Raw genomic sequence first — 16,796 nt, 5'->3', positions numbered from 1 at the left:
TTCAAATGTGGACTTGGGAGCAAGGGAGTACTTGAGTGGGGAGAGAGACAAGATGTAGTTGAAAAATTTTTTGGTTTGATTTCATTGTTTTGTCTTGAATATTTTAATGACAATCACCACCCAAAGTCAGATGTCCAAAGAATTTATCTTAATGCTTTTCGCACAAGGCACACACACATGGCTCAAGGTAAATTGATTTGTAGATTTGCCTCTGTATGGTGGTGAACAACCTATGCTTTTTTTCATCAGAGACAAATGATTCATTATATACCCCATTGATTTATTTTATGTGATGAGCATTTTAACTGCCTCTTTAGGAGTCCAGGAATTTGATTAGAAGGTGTGATTTTTAAAATAAATAAATGAAAGAAGAATGTGAATATTTTATTCCCTAACTATATCTTCCGATAGCATTAGCATAGTGGCTGATAAAAGGTAGAAACTAGCAGGAGCCACATTAGCATAGTGGCTGATAAAAGGTAGAAACTAGCAGGAGCCACAGATTGTTAATGTAGCTAGAACTTTCGAGTGGTTTTCCATTGTATTTGGCTCCCTACTGGGAACTGCGTGACGAATTAAGATATTCAGTTGTTTTCATCCTACTCTGGAACATTTATTTTTACTGTGAAAATTCCTGATCTTCAAGACGTAGAATATTAAAGTATTTCTTGCTTTCCTGAGAGTAAGCCAATAGTGAATTATGCTAATAATGTCTCTATTTGTTCAATAAATTGTCAAATAAAATAATTAGAATGCTCAGAGAACCTAAAAATTACTTTTATATAAACAGCCTACATTTCAGCACACACTGGTTCTTAGCTTTATCCTTTACCCACATATTTCCTCATTTTACCAAAATAGTTCATTATGTTACACATCAGAACAAAATTGAGTCCGTTTTCTCTTCTTTTACTCCCACTTCTTATGCCAGTTAGTCTTACATGAGAGCATTGATGCATTTAAATTCACAAATCAGGCCCTAATTTAGGGCCCATGCAAAGCAAGCCCTGTAGGAATAAATAATCTGTGTACATAAAGTCAACTTCCTATCCTTAGTACAAATAGTATTAAAAAGTTAGCGTTAGAATATACATGGTGAAGGACACTTGAGAAATTAGTTCTTCTGTTTTCTCCCTCCTCCACTCCCAGGAAGAAGTGTTTGGGTTTCCTTTTGGCCATTCAGAAACCTTGGTATAAAACAGCAGGGCAGAGACATGGGATCGTTTTGTTCTGACTCTCAGTTCAACATCAGTCCTTTCAGCTGCCTATTTCATCCATTTCAGGAAACTTCTATGGAACTCCCAAGCCTCCAGCAGAACCCAGCCCTTTCCAGCCAGATCCTGTTGATCAGGTCCTCTTCGATAATGAGTTTGACACAGAATCCCAAAGAAAACGAACTACATCTGTCAGCAAGATGGAAAGAATGGACAGCTCTCTACCCGAAGAGGAAGAAGACGAGGACAAGGACACAGTCAATGGCAGTGGAACTGCAGGTTTGTAAATAGATGAACAACTTCTCATTGATCTTCCGGGTTGGCTTGAACACGACATGGAACTGGACGCGGTAGAATCTCTCCCAAAGCATGCGTAGAGCAAGTGATGTGATTCTAATTATTTGTAAAAGGTTGTGTGTGGAATGAAGTGTCGCTGTCAACCGTCTTACAAGCTGAGCTGAGGTTGCACCAAGTGGCCGTTGTGATCAGTCCGTGATGAGCTATCATTAGAAATAACATAACCTGCCATGATCCCACTGCTTGAAAGATTTGAGGTTCTGGGAGATGAGAATCTGGCTGGCCTACGTCGTACTTTACAGGATATGAACAAAATACAGTTTTAAGATACAGGCTTCAACTAAAAACATGCCAGTAAAAATTATCTGAAAGATGTGTTAGCGCTATGTTATGTTTAAATTCTGAACCACTAAAAACAAAAATTTTTTTTTCCCAAACCTCTCTTATTTTTCATTAAATGCAAAACCAACAGAAATTTAGTGGTGAAGAATCATCCTTCAAGTACCCCCTAAACAATGTGGTGGTTGCTTGGAAGACTCTTACCCTTCTAATTGAGCATATAAGTAGGAAGCTACAGAGACTCAGCAGAACTAATTCTGGGCTGTTTATTATAATATGTTTATTCAAAACACTACAAGATGAGCTTCACGAGGGCCGAAAGTTTTGCTTGTTTTGTTCATTGCTGTAATCCTTGCACCATAAACAGTGCCTGGCACAAAGTAGGAACGAAGAAAAATATTTCCTTGATACCCAATAAATGGATGAATTTGATCACATCCCCAAATTTGCAGAACCCATTACCATATTATTTTCCCAAAGCATCTCTGTTTTCTTTCATCAGCTACTAAAATTTACCGTCTTAATATGGCCATTTGTGTCATGCTGTGGAGTGTGAGTCCTGTCTTACAGTCCTAACATCTCACATAGTTACGCCACATAATATGTTTGATGTTAAATTAATTACCCCAGTATACTTGGGTGTAGAGACTGAAAAGAGGCCTGAAAAGGTTTAGGTGAATTCAGTCTAATTCTTTACGGGCGTTTAGTTAAGGGAAATCATCACACAGTACAGCCTTTTGATGTTGATATCAGCTTTGTTCTCCCACCAAGTGAAATCTGTTAACATTTTTAAATGTTTAAGACTGGGATTAGAGACCATAAATCTGTCCCAAGGTGGGAATTTACATATTCTCATTTGGAGCGGGGGTGGGGGGGTAGGGTGGGGGGGGTGTTCTCTTTTTACTTCCTAATGCAGAGCTTCTCAGTGACCACTGCAGTTTCTTCGGAAGGAAACCTCTCTGTGATTGGCATGGCTTTATGTTTGTCATTATGAGCCCGTGGTTAAACCAGAGGTTACTAACTTTTTGCTGGTGATATTTAAAGGGCGAGTATCCAAGAGTGGGAGGCGTTTGTATTGTGTGTGGGCACTTCTGCTGGATTATATATTTCTTTGTAAGAGAAAATATCCACACTATTTTAACGAAAAAAAAACCCAAAAATACAGAACTAAAAGCCCTTGGTCTTTTCTGAATAAGTACGAACTCTAGTTGTTAACTTACTGAAAGCTGTGGAAATGTGCTTTGTGTGTTGCTTTTGGGGACTAGAATTTCTGCCTTGAAAAATCAGAAAATTGTTGGCAATGGAAGGGGTGAGGGGATAGTTAAAGAATAATTTGTATACACCAGAATGTGTATTATTTTATATATTGCTGAAGAATTCATGTGAGAATGCTAATATGCCCACATAGGAAGACATAGGAAGACATAGGTTATACAATAATGCTAAAACTTTTTTTCCAAGTGTTGCTTGTTATATAAACAGTATTTTCAAGTCGTTGGCTATTAAGCAAACTCTCACACAGTCACCTCAACTGTGTTCAGACAAGTATGAGAGATCATATAGTTGCTTTTGTTTTCCTCCAACTTACTTCTGTCCCAAGATTGTGACTTCCTTCCAGATTGATTTACAGATTGGGGGCCTTTTAATTTCTGTCACTTTCTTCCGCCTGGAGAATGAATCGTGTGTTTTATTCTAGCTACGCATTCAGCAAATAGTTATTGAGCACCTGCCAGGCCACTAAGTGGTAGGCATTTTTCTAACAGCTAGGAATAAAGCACTGAACAAAACAGACAAAAACTCCTGTCTTCATGAACTTTGCCTTCTAGTGGGAGAGAAAGAATTATCCAACATGAATCAATGACATATGGCATATTAGAGAGTGCTAACGAGAAAAAGCAGAGGAGGAGAAGGATAAAAAGTGGTGGTGGCCAAAGTTTGTGATTTTAGGTAGAATAGCAGGAAAGATCTCACTGAGAAGAGGACTTTAAAAGAAGTCATGGTGTAAACTCAAAATATCTGGGAGGAGAACATTCCAGCCAGAGGGAATTTTAAGTACAACTGCCTTGAGGTGGGAGCATGCCTGTAATATTCAGACAAAGGCAAGGAAACCAATGTAGTTGGATTCAATGTGGACAATGCATTATATGTGGTTGGAGCAGAGGGATGGAAGGAAATAGAACAACGAGCAATGAGATCAGTCGGATGGTGATTGGGGGCGTGTGGAAGTGCATATTATGTAGGATCTTATATGTCGTCAGAAGAATTTTGCTTTTTAAAAAAAGAATTCTGCTTTTTATTCTGAGATGAGAAAGCTTTAAGGGGTTTTGAGTAGAAGAGTACCATGATAAAACAGATTTTAAGAGGCTTATTCTGGCTTCTGAATTGAAAATAGGCAGTAGGAGGGCAGGCATAAACAGCGATACTAGTTAAGAGGTTATTGCAGTAATTTACGCGAGAGATAGTGGTTTGGACCTGATGAAAGTGTGACACGGAAGTGGCCTGAGCCAGTAACATTTGCTGAGACTGGATTTGAGGTCTCAGAGCGCAGGGTCAAAGATCACTTCAAGGTTTTTAACTTAAGTATCCAGAAGAATGGAGTTGCCTTTATTGAGATGAGGTAGATTGTCGTCGTTGTTGTCTTTTTAAAGATTTTATTTATTTATTTGACAGAGAGAGATCACAAGTAGGCCAAGAAGCAGGCAGAGAGGGAGGGGGAAGCAGGCTCCCTGCTGAACAGAGAGCCTGACGTGGGGCTCGATCCCAGGACCCTGAGATCATGACCTGAGCCGAAAGCAGAGGCTCAACCCACTAAGCCACCCAGGCACCCCGAGATGAGGTAGATTGTAAGAGGAGTCAGTTTGGGTTGGAAAATTTAGTGATCACGAATTAAAAGTGGACAAGTTACTGTAACGTGGGTCCAGCTGCATGTACCAACACAGAGTAGGTAGAAAGAGTTAAGCAGAGTTAGGCTTCAGCCGGGCACATATGCTGAAGTAAGTTTGAGGCAGAGAAATTTGTAGCGTTTGCAAGGGAGCGACGATCGTGGCTGATCATGGAACTTAAGTTGCCTAAGTAGGGCGATGAGGACATGGCAAAGGCGCAGATGAGGGGTGAGGAATGGTGAAGGGTAGTAAGTAGCAGTAATAGTGGATTATAGGACTTGTTTGAATAAAGGACAGTGGGAGTAGAAGTACTATATGTAATGACATCTAAGTCCTCTTCTAAGATTCTGATTACCCACAGCTTGGAGGTGAAAGTTTGAAGCTCATGAATTGTGAATTCCCTAGACAGTAACCATATTTTAGTATTCTCACCTACCTTATGGGCGCTGGGACTCTCAAAGGATTGTGCTATCACCAACAGAGAATTATACTTAACAACAGAAAGTCTAGTGAGTGTAATTTTTTTAAAAAACTAGTATTATTCTAAAGGCCTGTGTTAAATGTGTGTGAGAGAGGTTTGTATAGCTGTTCAGAGCATAGACCACCTAGATTTGAATCCTGACTTTGCTATTAGCAGCTGTGTGACCCTGACTAAGTTAACCCCACTGTGCCTTAGTTTCTTCATCTACAATCTAAAACACACGTGTCATAATAAATCATCACAGGGCTGCTGTGAGGACCATGAGTTCATATACATAAAGTGCTTCAAGTATAGCCTGGTCCATGAAAGGGCCCCCTAAGCCCCCCTGCAGACATTTCTGTGGGTTGCACACTAACTCACATGTATTTCCAATATTCCCAATTGATTCTAGTGTGGCTTTCGCTGCTTTCCCAGGCTGGTGTCAGAGGTACTGTACTGGGTTGGTATCACTTAGCAGATGAAAAAAATTCGGTACGTCTATTTGTTACCTCAAAAAATGATAGCAGAATGTGAACGTAATATACAAGGAAATTTGCATTAAACATGTGGCATTTTGTTGGAAATGAAGAGAGCTGTTGGAAGGGAGTGTAACTTTACCTGCTTTGTTCACTGCTCTGTGTTCAATGGCAGAAAGCAGAGAGAGGCATTCTGAGTCGTCTGATTGGATGAAGACCGTCCCGAGTTATAACCAAACAAACAGCTCCATGGACTTCAGAAACTATATGATGAGAGATGAGAATCTGGAACCACTGCCCAAAAACTGGGAGATGGCCTACACCGACACAGGGATGGTCTACTTCATTGAGTAAGCAAATGTCTGTATCTCTTTGAACATGCCCTGTCGCTGTGAGGCCTGTCTTCCCATTTCTTTATCCTCATTCACAAGGCTTCAGTTTCTTTTGTCTTTCTTTAAAAAGATTTTTCATGCAAGTAACCGCTGATTCTTTAATCTGATGACTTCGCTGGATGATATTTCATTTTTATTTGACTTGGATAAAGGAATCCTGTATTTGACTTATGGTTTTATAAAAACAGGAGGTTTAATAGCAGGTTTATCACTAATAATGAAACCTGTAGGCACAGAGGGTATTTTGGCTTGCTGTTTTTTTAAACTTTTGATAGGTGGTCCAATTTGCTGAGCATTTCAAGAATTACCACCCTGTGGAGGGAGAGCATATTTATTATCTGAGCTGAATGTTTTCTGTTCTAGATATATTCAGGCAATATAGTTGAATAATATGGGAAGGAAATATCACTGATCCTCAGACTCATTGGTACCATATAAACTGACAAACCCTAATTTATGAGAAAGCAGTAGTAATGTAAATATAAATATATTTATGAAGCTATAGAATACCACATGTATTTGATCAACCTAAAATTTTATATGGTTTGCACCAGAGAAGAATAATATGCCAGTAATTTTTTTGGAAGTTTCATTATGAAGCATTTTTATATTCTTATGCAACTATAATTCTCATATTTTAAAATAATTTGTACAGAGGCAGAATGTGAATGTAGTGAAGTTATAGAATATAACAGGTAAATAACAATTAAAATATTAAGGGCCGGACACTACAGTCAAGGAACATATACTTAAACATGAATTAGGGGTGGGAGGCTTGAATCTGTTTCCTCATTTGGTCCCAAGTTCCACATCCTTCCCATAGACTGAGCCTCTTGCTTTTACCAAGTGGAATTACAGTATTTAAAAGATGTAGATTTTGTGTGCATTGTCTTCTTTTTACCATACATGGTACATAATCGATTATATTATACACGTGCATAAACATTAATGACAAGGACTATGCAAAACAGACAAAATCAGGTATACTTTTCTCTATGGACAATTTAAGGGGTTGTTCAAGGGTAACTTAGACTTTTGACTTTCATTCTGATTTTAGCACTAAATCCCCAAGTAAGATGTGGAGTCATTAAAAGTGCCTAGAGTATCTTCAGAAACAAAGTATGAGACATTGAACCTGACAGTACTTTATACTGTAAATGGGGATAAGTTAGTAAATTATAGAGAGGGGATAGAATTTACAAAAGAAATACATTTATAGTTGAACATTGTTAAAATGCATGAAAGACCTAGATATAAGACCTGAAATCCTAAAACTCCTAAGACACAGGGACAAAATTTCATGGCATTGCATTTGGCAAGGACTTCTTGGATATGACACACAAACTATAGGCAACAAAACCAAAAATAGACAAATGGGACTTGATCAAACTTGAAAAACTGTGCGGCAAAGGGAAGCAGTCAATGAGTGGGAAAACAACCGGCAGAATAGGAGCAAATATTTGCAAACCCGTATCTGATAAGGGGTTTGTAACCACAGTATAGCTGACTAGTATTTGCTGCTGTAGCTGAAGTATTTGATCTGTGTTACTACTGCTGTTAAATCACGCCTCTGTAAGAAAATAGTTCTGTAGCCTTTAGCTATCAGGTTTTGGGTCTAGCCCCTATGGACATTTCTTTACCTTGGGAAATATTGGGTAAAATCCTAGTAGATTGCCTACATCTGCTAATTTTAGCAATAAAAATTTTGGAGCATTGGAACCAAAGTTAAGCTTTTCTCAAGTAGCAATTTTGAATTTGGTTCAGCAAGATACATACATGATTTTTTTTTTTCCTAACAGTCTACATGCTGCTAAGCCTCTTTGGAGCCCTGATCCTTTTCACATTGCTAAAATCGATTTAACTGGCTTGAGTGTGGAGAAATTATCTCTTTGACAGAATGGATGACACAGACTTTCTAGAAACAATCCCAGTTTCTCCTATTCGGATTATCCATTTTTCAGCATACAAAAGTGTTTCTACCACAGTCTACCAGCTAGTTTCATACCTGGCAATGTGGAAGAAAGGAGTTGCATGGCCCAGAGTAGCTCAGGAGTTAGAAAAGGCAGAGAAGGTACGATTAATTCCCTGAAGCCATTGGCTTAATTTCCTAAGAGTAGGTAATATAAAGATTAAGGAGTTTATCTCATGGTAAAAACACCGATGAATGATAGTTTGTTCACACTGTTATTCTCACACTACTATGATAATAACTTTAATTTACATATCATTGTCTTCGGAATATTTTCCTCCATGGTGTTTTCTTTCTTTAAAATCCTCATGTTTCGGATGTTCATACCGTACCGCTGTCTGTCTGCTCAGCAGTGTGATGGCTTTGTTTTAGCCTTGGTATCTGCTGCCTGGTGACAGTGCTCCTTGAAAGCACGTGTGGCCTGCTTCATAAGGAGTGTGTGTGAGGGGAGGGGTGGGAGGGTCTTTCGGAGCTGCTGCCTTTTTTCTGTCCTGCATGTGATTCATAGTTTGTAGAGTAGACTTTAACTGTACCCATGATTTTTACTTCTGTGTTGCCAAAGGAGATACTTGAAGACTTTTTATTTTATGCATTTTAAAGAACCCTTTAGAAGGCAGGGGAATCAGTCTGTCTAGCACTGTATCGCCAGCAGCACAGTGCCAGGCGGCACAGGTACTCAAGAAATAGAAGGTTTTTTGAAGGGAGGGAGGAAGGAATTCAGCCAGCAATCAAACAAGGTCTTCAAGGTAGCTTTTTCAACCGGATAATGCACAGTATGGGGCTATATGCCCACCCTTTGAAATATTTTTGACTGCTTAAATCAGTGTCTGTTATTCTGTTCTTGGCATTTTACCCCTTCTTTAGAGTCTTTTCCCTCAAATTAGTGCCTCTAGCATTGCCTTCCCTCTCTGGCAGTTTTGAAGGAGCAGATTGAGAACAACAGAGTTGTTGAATCAGAGGTGTACAAACAGCCTGTAGGAGAGAAATGTGCAAACATCATATACCTTTCAGTCACTTTTAATCTTTGCTTTTGAAATACTTTCCTCCCTCTTTATTTGACTGTTTCTAACTGAAATCTTTATTCTGCAGCCACAATACCAAGACAACCACCTGGTTGGATCCTCGTCTTTGTAAGAAAGCCAAAGCCCCTGAAGACTGTGAAGACGGAGGTAGAGATTCAGAAATCTTTTATACTGTACTTACTCACTTAATCCCTTCTTGTTCTTCTTGCTTAGACAGTGAGTTTTCATAAACCCTAAACAAACCATAATGTGCCTAAGCCCATAAGCAGCGGGTGGATATCATACTCAACTGACTCTGATAATTATGTCTTTGCATCTAATTTTTTTTAAAGATTTTATTTTTTCATTTATTTGACATAGAGAGAGAGATCACAAGTAGGCAGAGAGGCAGGCAGTGGTGAGGGGGGGGGTTGGGGAGAGAAGCAGGCTCCCTGCTGAGCAGAGAGGCCAGTGCGGGGCTCGATCCCAGGACCCTGAGATCATGACCTGAGCCAAAGGCAGAGGCTCAACCCACTGAGCCACTCAGGCGCCCCCATTGCATCTAATTTTATGAAAGACTTTATTTCTCTCTTTTTGAGAATCCTTGTTAAGAGTCTTAATAAAAGTAAATTGCCCTTTTGCACATTTGTTTTAAAGACAAAGTTTTCAGTTTCTAAATCAATATTTTAATAAATTAGATACATTCTTACCCATCATGGCTATTGAACCTTCAAAAATATATTTAATTTAGTATCACTAGAATAGGTGTGTTAGTATTTATGGCTAAGCTTTCATTTAGAGCATCAGTAGAAATTCAGTGAAAGTCTCCAATATACCCCACCCTCCCATCCCTACCCACACACAGTTTTTACTGTTTAGTAGAAAAATTTCTCTAAGGATTCTTAGGTAGTAATGCTTATCTGTCTTATGTATTATACCATTTTTAATAGTATAGTCTTACACATAAATACAGACTTTACCCCAACCAAAATTGTTTGCTACATCTTCTTGAATATAGAGTGAAGGTGAATAAAATTTGAATTCATTTTGTATCACTGATCAGAAATTATTTACCTTGGTTAAAAAATGAATGGCCGCGAATGAGTTTCAGATAGGCCTCCTATAGACTGAACTCCAATCTATTAAAAAAATTAAACAATTTATACATTTTGTTCCACCTGATTGCAATATTAATATTTTTTTCTAGGAATAGCCAATTGGAAAATGGAATTATTTTAAAACTGTTAGCCATGATATTTTAAAAAATGAGATGCCTTGGCGGAAATCTACTGAAAGATGCAAAAGACACACTGAAAACTACAAAATATCCCTGAAAGAAATTAATGAAGATTTGAAATAATTGAGGAGATACACTGTGTTCACAGATTGAATGACACAATACTATTAATGATGTTCATTTTCCTTAAATTGATATCTAGATTCAGTACGATCCCAATCGAAATCCTCTGAGTCTGTCTTGCAGAAATTGACAAGCCAATTCTAAAATATATATAGCTCCAGTTTGCCAGATAACTGTCCTTAAAAGGACAGAGGTAAAGGACAGAGGCAACCAGATTTGAAGAGTTACTATAAAGCTCAATAACCAAGACAGTGTGGCATTGACATAAGGGTAGACAAGTAGATCACTGGAACAGAATAGAGAATCCAGAAATAGATGCACACATATGTGGTCATTTATCTATAGCCCAGGAGCCAAACCAATTCAGTGAGAAGAGGAGGATCTTTAACAAATGGTGCTGGCAGAACTGGGTGGATATTCGTAAGGAAAAATGAACTTCAACTATACCTCACTCCATACACAGAAATTAATTTCAGGTGGCTCAAAGACCTAACCATAAAAGCTAGAACCCTAAATCTTTTAGAGGAAAATTTAGGAGAATAACTTCCTAACTCTCAAAGATGTCTTAGGCCACAAAAAGTATGAACCATGAAAGAAAAACTTGATAAATTGGACTTAATAAAAATTTAAAATTTTTATTCATCAAAAGACACCATTAAGAAAATGGATAGACAAAGTTGTAGGCTCTGCGATATGTATCTGACAAATGAATTATATCCTGAATCTGTAAAGAATGGTTATAACTCATTAATAAGACAAACAACCAAATTTTTAAATGGGCAAAATTTTTAAATAGACATTTCACCAACGAAGATCTACACGTGCCCAATAACCACTAGAATAGATACTTAACATCATTAGTCATTGAGGAAATGCAAATTAAAACCACAGAGAGATGCCACTTTATATCCACTAGAGTAACTATAATCAGAAAAGACAGATAATAACAAATGTTGATGAGGATAGGAAGAAATGGTAACCCTGGTGCAGTGCTGGGCAGAATATAAGATGGTACAGCTGCTTTGGGAAGTAGTTTGACAGTTTCTTAAAGGTTAAATACAAATTTACCCCGTCACCTAACAATTCCAGTCTTAGTCATCTACTCAGGAGGAATGAAAACATATGTCTACACAAAGACTTGCCTGTAAGTATTCATAGTATCACTATTCATAACAGCCCCAAAGTGGAAACAGTTCACGTGGCCACCAACTAATAAATGGATAAATAAAATCATCCAGTGGAAGACTAGTCAGCAATAAAAAGGAATGAAATAGTTTACGTATAACAACATGAGCAAATCTCAGTGTGTTGTGCCAAATGACAGACACTAGACCCAAAAGACCAACTACTACAGGATTCCATCTATGTGAAGTGTCTGGAATAGGCAGATCTACAGAGACAGAAAGATCAGTAGTGGTTGCCCAGTGGTGAGGATGGGAACAGAGATTAAATGGCATGAGGGAGCTTACTGGGGTGATAGAAATGTTCCACATCTGGATTGTGGTGATGGTTGCACAACTCAGTAAATTATAAAACCTCCGTGAATTGAACACTTAAAACAGATTAATTTTATAATATGCAAAATATACCTCAATAAGGTGGTTTTTCAAAATGGCCAAAGAACTTGGACACTTCAACAAAGAAAACATCAGAATAGACAGGAAGGACCTGAAAAGGTTCTCATCATCATTAGCCATCACTACAGTGAGAGGCCATTCACGCTCCCTGGAAGGGCTAGATTCAAGGGCTAGGGAGATCGTAGAGCATCTGAGAACTTTTACTTGTAGGTGGGGAGGTAAAATTATGTGAACATTGTGGAGAACTTTGGACAGTGCCCATGAGGCACTGTCTCAAGAAAAATGAAAGCCCAGGTTCCCCAAAAGATTCAACCTGATCACGACAGCCATATCCATAACTCAAACCTGGAGACATTCCAAATACCCATCAGTGGAAGAATGGATAAACACTTTTTGGTATATTCATACAATGAAATACTGCTCATCAGTAAGAAGAAAAAACTGTTGATAACACTCAACCATCTCAGAAACTTGCTGAATAGAAGAAGCCAGACACAAAAGAATGGATATTCACTTATGCATTAAAGTCTGAGAACAGGCAGACTCCGTCTATGTTGATAGAAGTTGGAAAATGAGGCGGGGAATGGGGAGGTTGGTGAATTGAAATAATTCTCTGGAATGATGAATATGTCCTCCACCTTGTTTGGAGTGGTGGTTAGGAAGGCACATGCAATTGTCAAAACTCATTTTTTTTTTTTTTAAACTGAAAGAGCACTTAAGATCTCTGTATTTTGCTGGATGTTTATAACATACCACCCTTTTCTATACGGCTTTCATTAGAAAGTTCCATATGGAGAAATCGGCCACTGTAAAGGTAAACTCGAATAGGTTATACCAGAGAATTTGATTTTCTGAAGCAGGTGAGTGTGGTGGTCGTCTTCTCAGGTATATCTCTGTTGCCGCTCTTCATGCCTTTTCCTGTGCGCTGATTGTTCCATTCGCCTCTCTTGCCTTTTCCTGTTTCCGTGGTAGAATGTGTTTATTGTCAGAGCTCTAACTATTAATTTACTATAGCTGGCCTCCTTTTTGAATCTCTAGTATGGTCTTCTTTTGAATTCTATTTTTGTATTTCCTACTGCATTTGAGACTTTTAAATTTTTTAATTTATCTTTATGTTTTAATTTTAAAACATAATTTGTATCAACTTTATCTCCGTAAACCAAAAACACTTTTTTTTTTAAAAAGTGCCCTAGTAGCACTTCTAACACACATAATTAAAACTAAACTGACATCTTTCTCCCAGAGTCACCCCATCTCTCTTTCTGTCATAGGTACCATGCTCACAGTCCCCTGGGCCAGGTGATCAGAGGCACATCTGCTTCTTCCTCTCCTCTTGCTCTATTCCCTATACAGTTAGAACTTATTTTTCATAATTTCATAATGTTTCTACTGGGGCAAAAAACTAAGTTTCTCTCCTATTTTACATACAGATTGACAACGCGCTCTTTCTCATTCTGTATGTCAGATGATCGTGCACAGTACCCTGAGGGTCTTGGGGGGAAAATGGACATAGCACTATTACGTTTGTCAAGGGCACTCAGTAAGATTTTACAGTTTACTTGTGCCCAGTTAAGAGGATATATAGACTTTGTTATTTAGTTTTTAATTCCCACACAACTGAAATGTGGCTTAAAAGGATTTCTGCAAAGGATTTCTACCACCTGTTGAAGATAATACAAGCCCAAACGAACAATAAGTAAACAGCAGAGCTGGTACTTCCTGTACCTCATGTCAGCTTTTTAAAACCACATTGAGGTAAAACCGTGATAATCATTCATTTCATCTTTATCTCTTTTTTTTTTCTGTTTTGTGTGTGCTTTATTATGTACATAGTAGTAGTGTGGGACACATATTTATGGATAACCATATACCTCTTGAAGTACATGTTAAATGTTTTGCTGATAAAGCTACATGATCAAAAACCTTTGGCCACATTGGCTATGACTCTTTCTGGATTATAACTGTCTTACACCTCTCTCTTCCTCAGATGCCTATAATGGCTCCGTACAGTCCCAGAATAAAGTCTAGTTTACAGTTGAATTATATTCTGTATTTCTTTTTTGAAGTATTTTCTTTCTTTCTTTTCTCCCAAGTATTTTCATCTCACAAATATGACACATTTTTGTCTTTGTCTTTGCCTCTGCCACGTGCCCATCTCTTTAGCCAGGAACAAGCCTCACTCCCTGTGTCCACCTGGCTCAGACCTACTTCTCCTCCTAAGCTCAGTTCTAGAGTCTAATTTCTTTGTCACCACCTCTGTCGTTTTCTGCGATCAGAATTAGGTGTTCTCTTCTCTGTGCTCAACAGTAGCACAGGATATATTTCTACTGGAGCATGTATCACATTACAGAGTAACTAGATGCATATACTCTGTAAGAGTGATGATTTTGTCTTCCTTATCTACCTGTCCCTTCAGTAGAGGCTTAAATGTTTGGAAGGAGGGGAGAAGGAAAAGGGGGAAGGGAAGAAGCCACTCTATCCCCAAGATTATTTCAGCCTCCTCGAAAATATGTTTTAATCTCTATGAAGCTCTGGGCAGAGGCCGTGAATAGTGAGCCTATTTTTGTTCACCTATTGGGAGTCAATAGAGAAATAAGACCCAGGAAGCAGAGGGATGGGTTAGAATGGGAGCGGATGAGCAGACATGGCTTTAGCTCTGCACCTACATAGGCTTACTGGTGTTTTACCCCCATAGGAAGCAGCCTTCAGCACTCAGCTGAAGGCTCTGTGGCTCTCTGGCCTCTGATCTGCTAAGGCCCCTTCCCTAAGGCAGGCCTGGCACATCAGATCAGACTGCACTGTCTGCGGGCAACAGTGAGGGAACTCAAGAGGCCCTGAGCCAAGCTGAATTCATGTCTAAAAGTCTCCAGTCAGATAGGATAGACTTTCTTCCTTGGAGGAGAAAGGAAAGGGGCTCAGAGAAAGTGGACTGTGTCTCCCATTCTCTCCCCTCTGTGGAAATTTGAAAAGTTGGATGAATGTGTCCCCCTAATGCTCTTTATGTTGAAGGTGATGATATGTCTTGGTTGGCCCAGAACTAACCTAGCTTATACCTTTTGTCCCAGCATCATTAATAATAGTGTCTCCTTTTACTCTCAAAAGTGGGCAGTACATTATATGGTCATCCTAATTATATCTTTCTTAAGATAGAGCAACCACAGGTGCATTTAGTATTCTAAGAATGTTCAAAACTTTTTGATAGAAGGACTGCTTTCCATCCCCACAGCTGGGTAGGCCTTCCTCAGGTCACCTGTACTTACTGTGGGAACCCCACAGTTGCGACCCCTAAGCCTATTTGACACTCAGCCAACGTTACCACTTCTACTGTGCACTCAGTCTCCTCCCTGAATGGCAGAAATGGTCCCATAATACACTATTTCCCTCTCACTAAATCTGACTTACAGTGGTGTCCTCCACAGTGCTTTGCAGAGTAGATATTTTTATTTTAAATAAAAATATATTTATTTAAAATAGATATTTTAAATGTAAGTTTTTGTAGTTTAAGATGTTTATTGCTTGTATTCTGCTAAACACTGAAGATCTTCTAGAAAAACCTTAGTTTCTAAAACTTGCCCTTTTCCTTCCTAGTCTTCTGATATCCAGAACCCAACTGTATCTTGATGTTGTATCCAATGGTTTAATTGATGTACATATCTATCTTCATTCAACTAAAATAGGTAGTGCTTTGGTTAAATAGTTATCTTAAAAATACAACATCAGGAATCCATTTTATACCAGATCACCTCTTTTATGATGAAAGACTCCATTTTTACTAAAGGCTAAAAAATACTAAATGTTGATGGTATTGTGGAGCTTAGGGAATGATAAAAAAGATTTATCAACTGACTACTGCTCCACAATGAGAAAACAATTGCAATTCATATATTTAAATAAGAAAAATATTATCTGGGCAAGAGGAAACAAAGATAGATTCATGGGCTATAGAACCAGCCAGCTGCTTAATACTGCCAGAAATGGTTTTGGGGAGAATGCTTTGGCTTCCAGCCCAGAAAGATATGGTGTTAGGTCTTTCTTATCTCAATAGTAGATAAATATGTTCTCTTGACCCTACCTCTCCCAGTTCTCAACTGTCTTTTCCACAACCAAGTTTCAAAAAAAAAAAAAAAAGTAGGTCATCTCTTCTTAAGGACTCCACCTCCTGCTTTCCTTCCCACTACTACAATATGCTGACTTCCGCCGCCTACCTTTTCAGTGAGAGTGCTTGTCTTAAGGTCACCAGTAGCCTCCTGATTCCCAGATTTGGTGGTCTCTTTTCAGCCCTTTGGTTCTGACAGCTTTGCAGAGTGTGTATTAGTGTTGATCATGCTCCCTCCCCTGTCTTTGACACCCTTCCCCCTGACTCTTCTTACTTTCTCCATCTGCTCCTTAAATTGTGAATATTCCTGCGGTTCTATTCTCTACCTGTTCTGCTCACAATTTATCCAGGTAATTTTGTCCACTGCTGTGACTTTTTTTTTTTTAAAGATTTTATTTATTTGAGAGAGAAAGCACATGAGCAGGGGTGAGGGAGGGGCAGAGGGAGAGGGAGAAACAGACTCCCTGCTGAGCAGGGAGCCAGGTGCTGGGACCAAAATTTAATTTTGTCTTTGTCCAGCATGATCAGTTACATTGTCATCTAAATGAAGATTACAGTCATTAACGTGGCACTCAAGAAATGCGATTTGGTGCTTGCCTATGAGATAAGCACCTTGCATACAACCTTCACTCCAGTCCTATCAAATTATTTGTAATTACTGAAAATCCCACCCATTCTTAACCCCTCAGCGCTCTTTGACCTGTGGGAATGGCCCCCTTCTCCCCATTTCCAA

At 38.7% G+C, this 16,796-nt stretch overlaps 1 protein-coding gene across 3 annotated transcripts in view; it reads left to right on the top strand.

Annotated features, from left to right (window-relative positions):
* MAGI3 (membrane associated guanylate kinase, WW and PDZ domain containing 3) overlaps nucleotides 1-16,796 on the top strand; it is a 229,229-nt gene that overhangs the window by 161,210 nt on the left and 51,223 nt on the right. For all 3 annotated transcript variants that reach the window (XM_032881404.1, XM_032881406.1, XM_032881405.1), the window contains exons 4-6: nucleotides 1,284-1,493; nucleotides 5,844-6,018; nucleotides 9,119-9,198. In XM_032881404.1, the coding sequence (XP_032737295.1) occupies nucleotides 1,284-1,493; nucleotides 5,844-6,018; nucleotides 9,119-9,198 (465 nt within the window). The remainder of the gene's footprint in view (nucleotides 1-1,283; nucleotides 1,494-5,843; nucleotides 6,019-9,118; nucleotides 9,199-16,796) is intronic.

This window comes from Lontra canadensis, unplaced genomic scaffold (genome assembly GCF_010015895.1).
Source record: "Lontra canadensis isolate GAN:19392208 unplaced genomic scaffold, GSC_riverotter_1.0 scaffold75, whole genome shotgun sequence".
NCBI classification, from domain to species: Eukaryota; Metazoa; Chordata; class Mammalia; order Carnivora; family Mustelidae; genus Lontra; species Lontra canadensis.
Note: the sequence above shows the minus strand (reverse complement) of the source record. Positions and strands in the feature narration are given on the sequence as shown.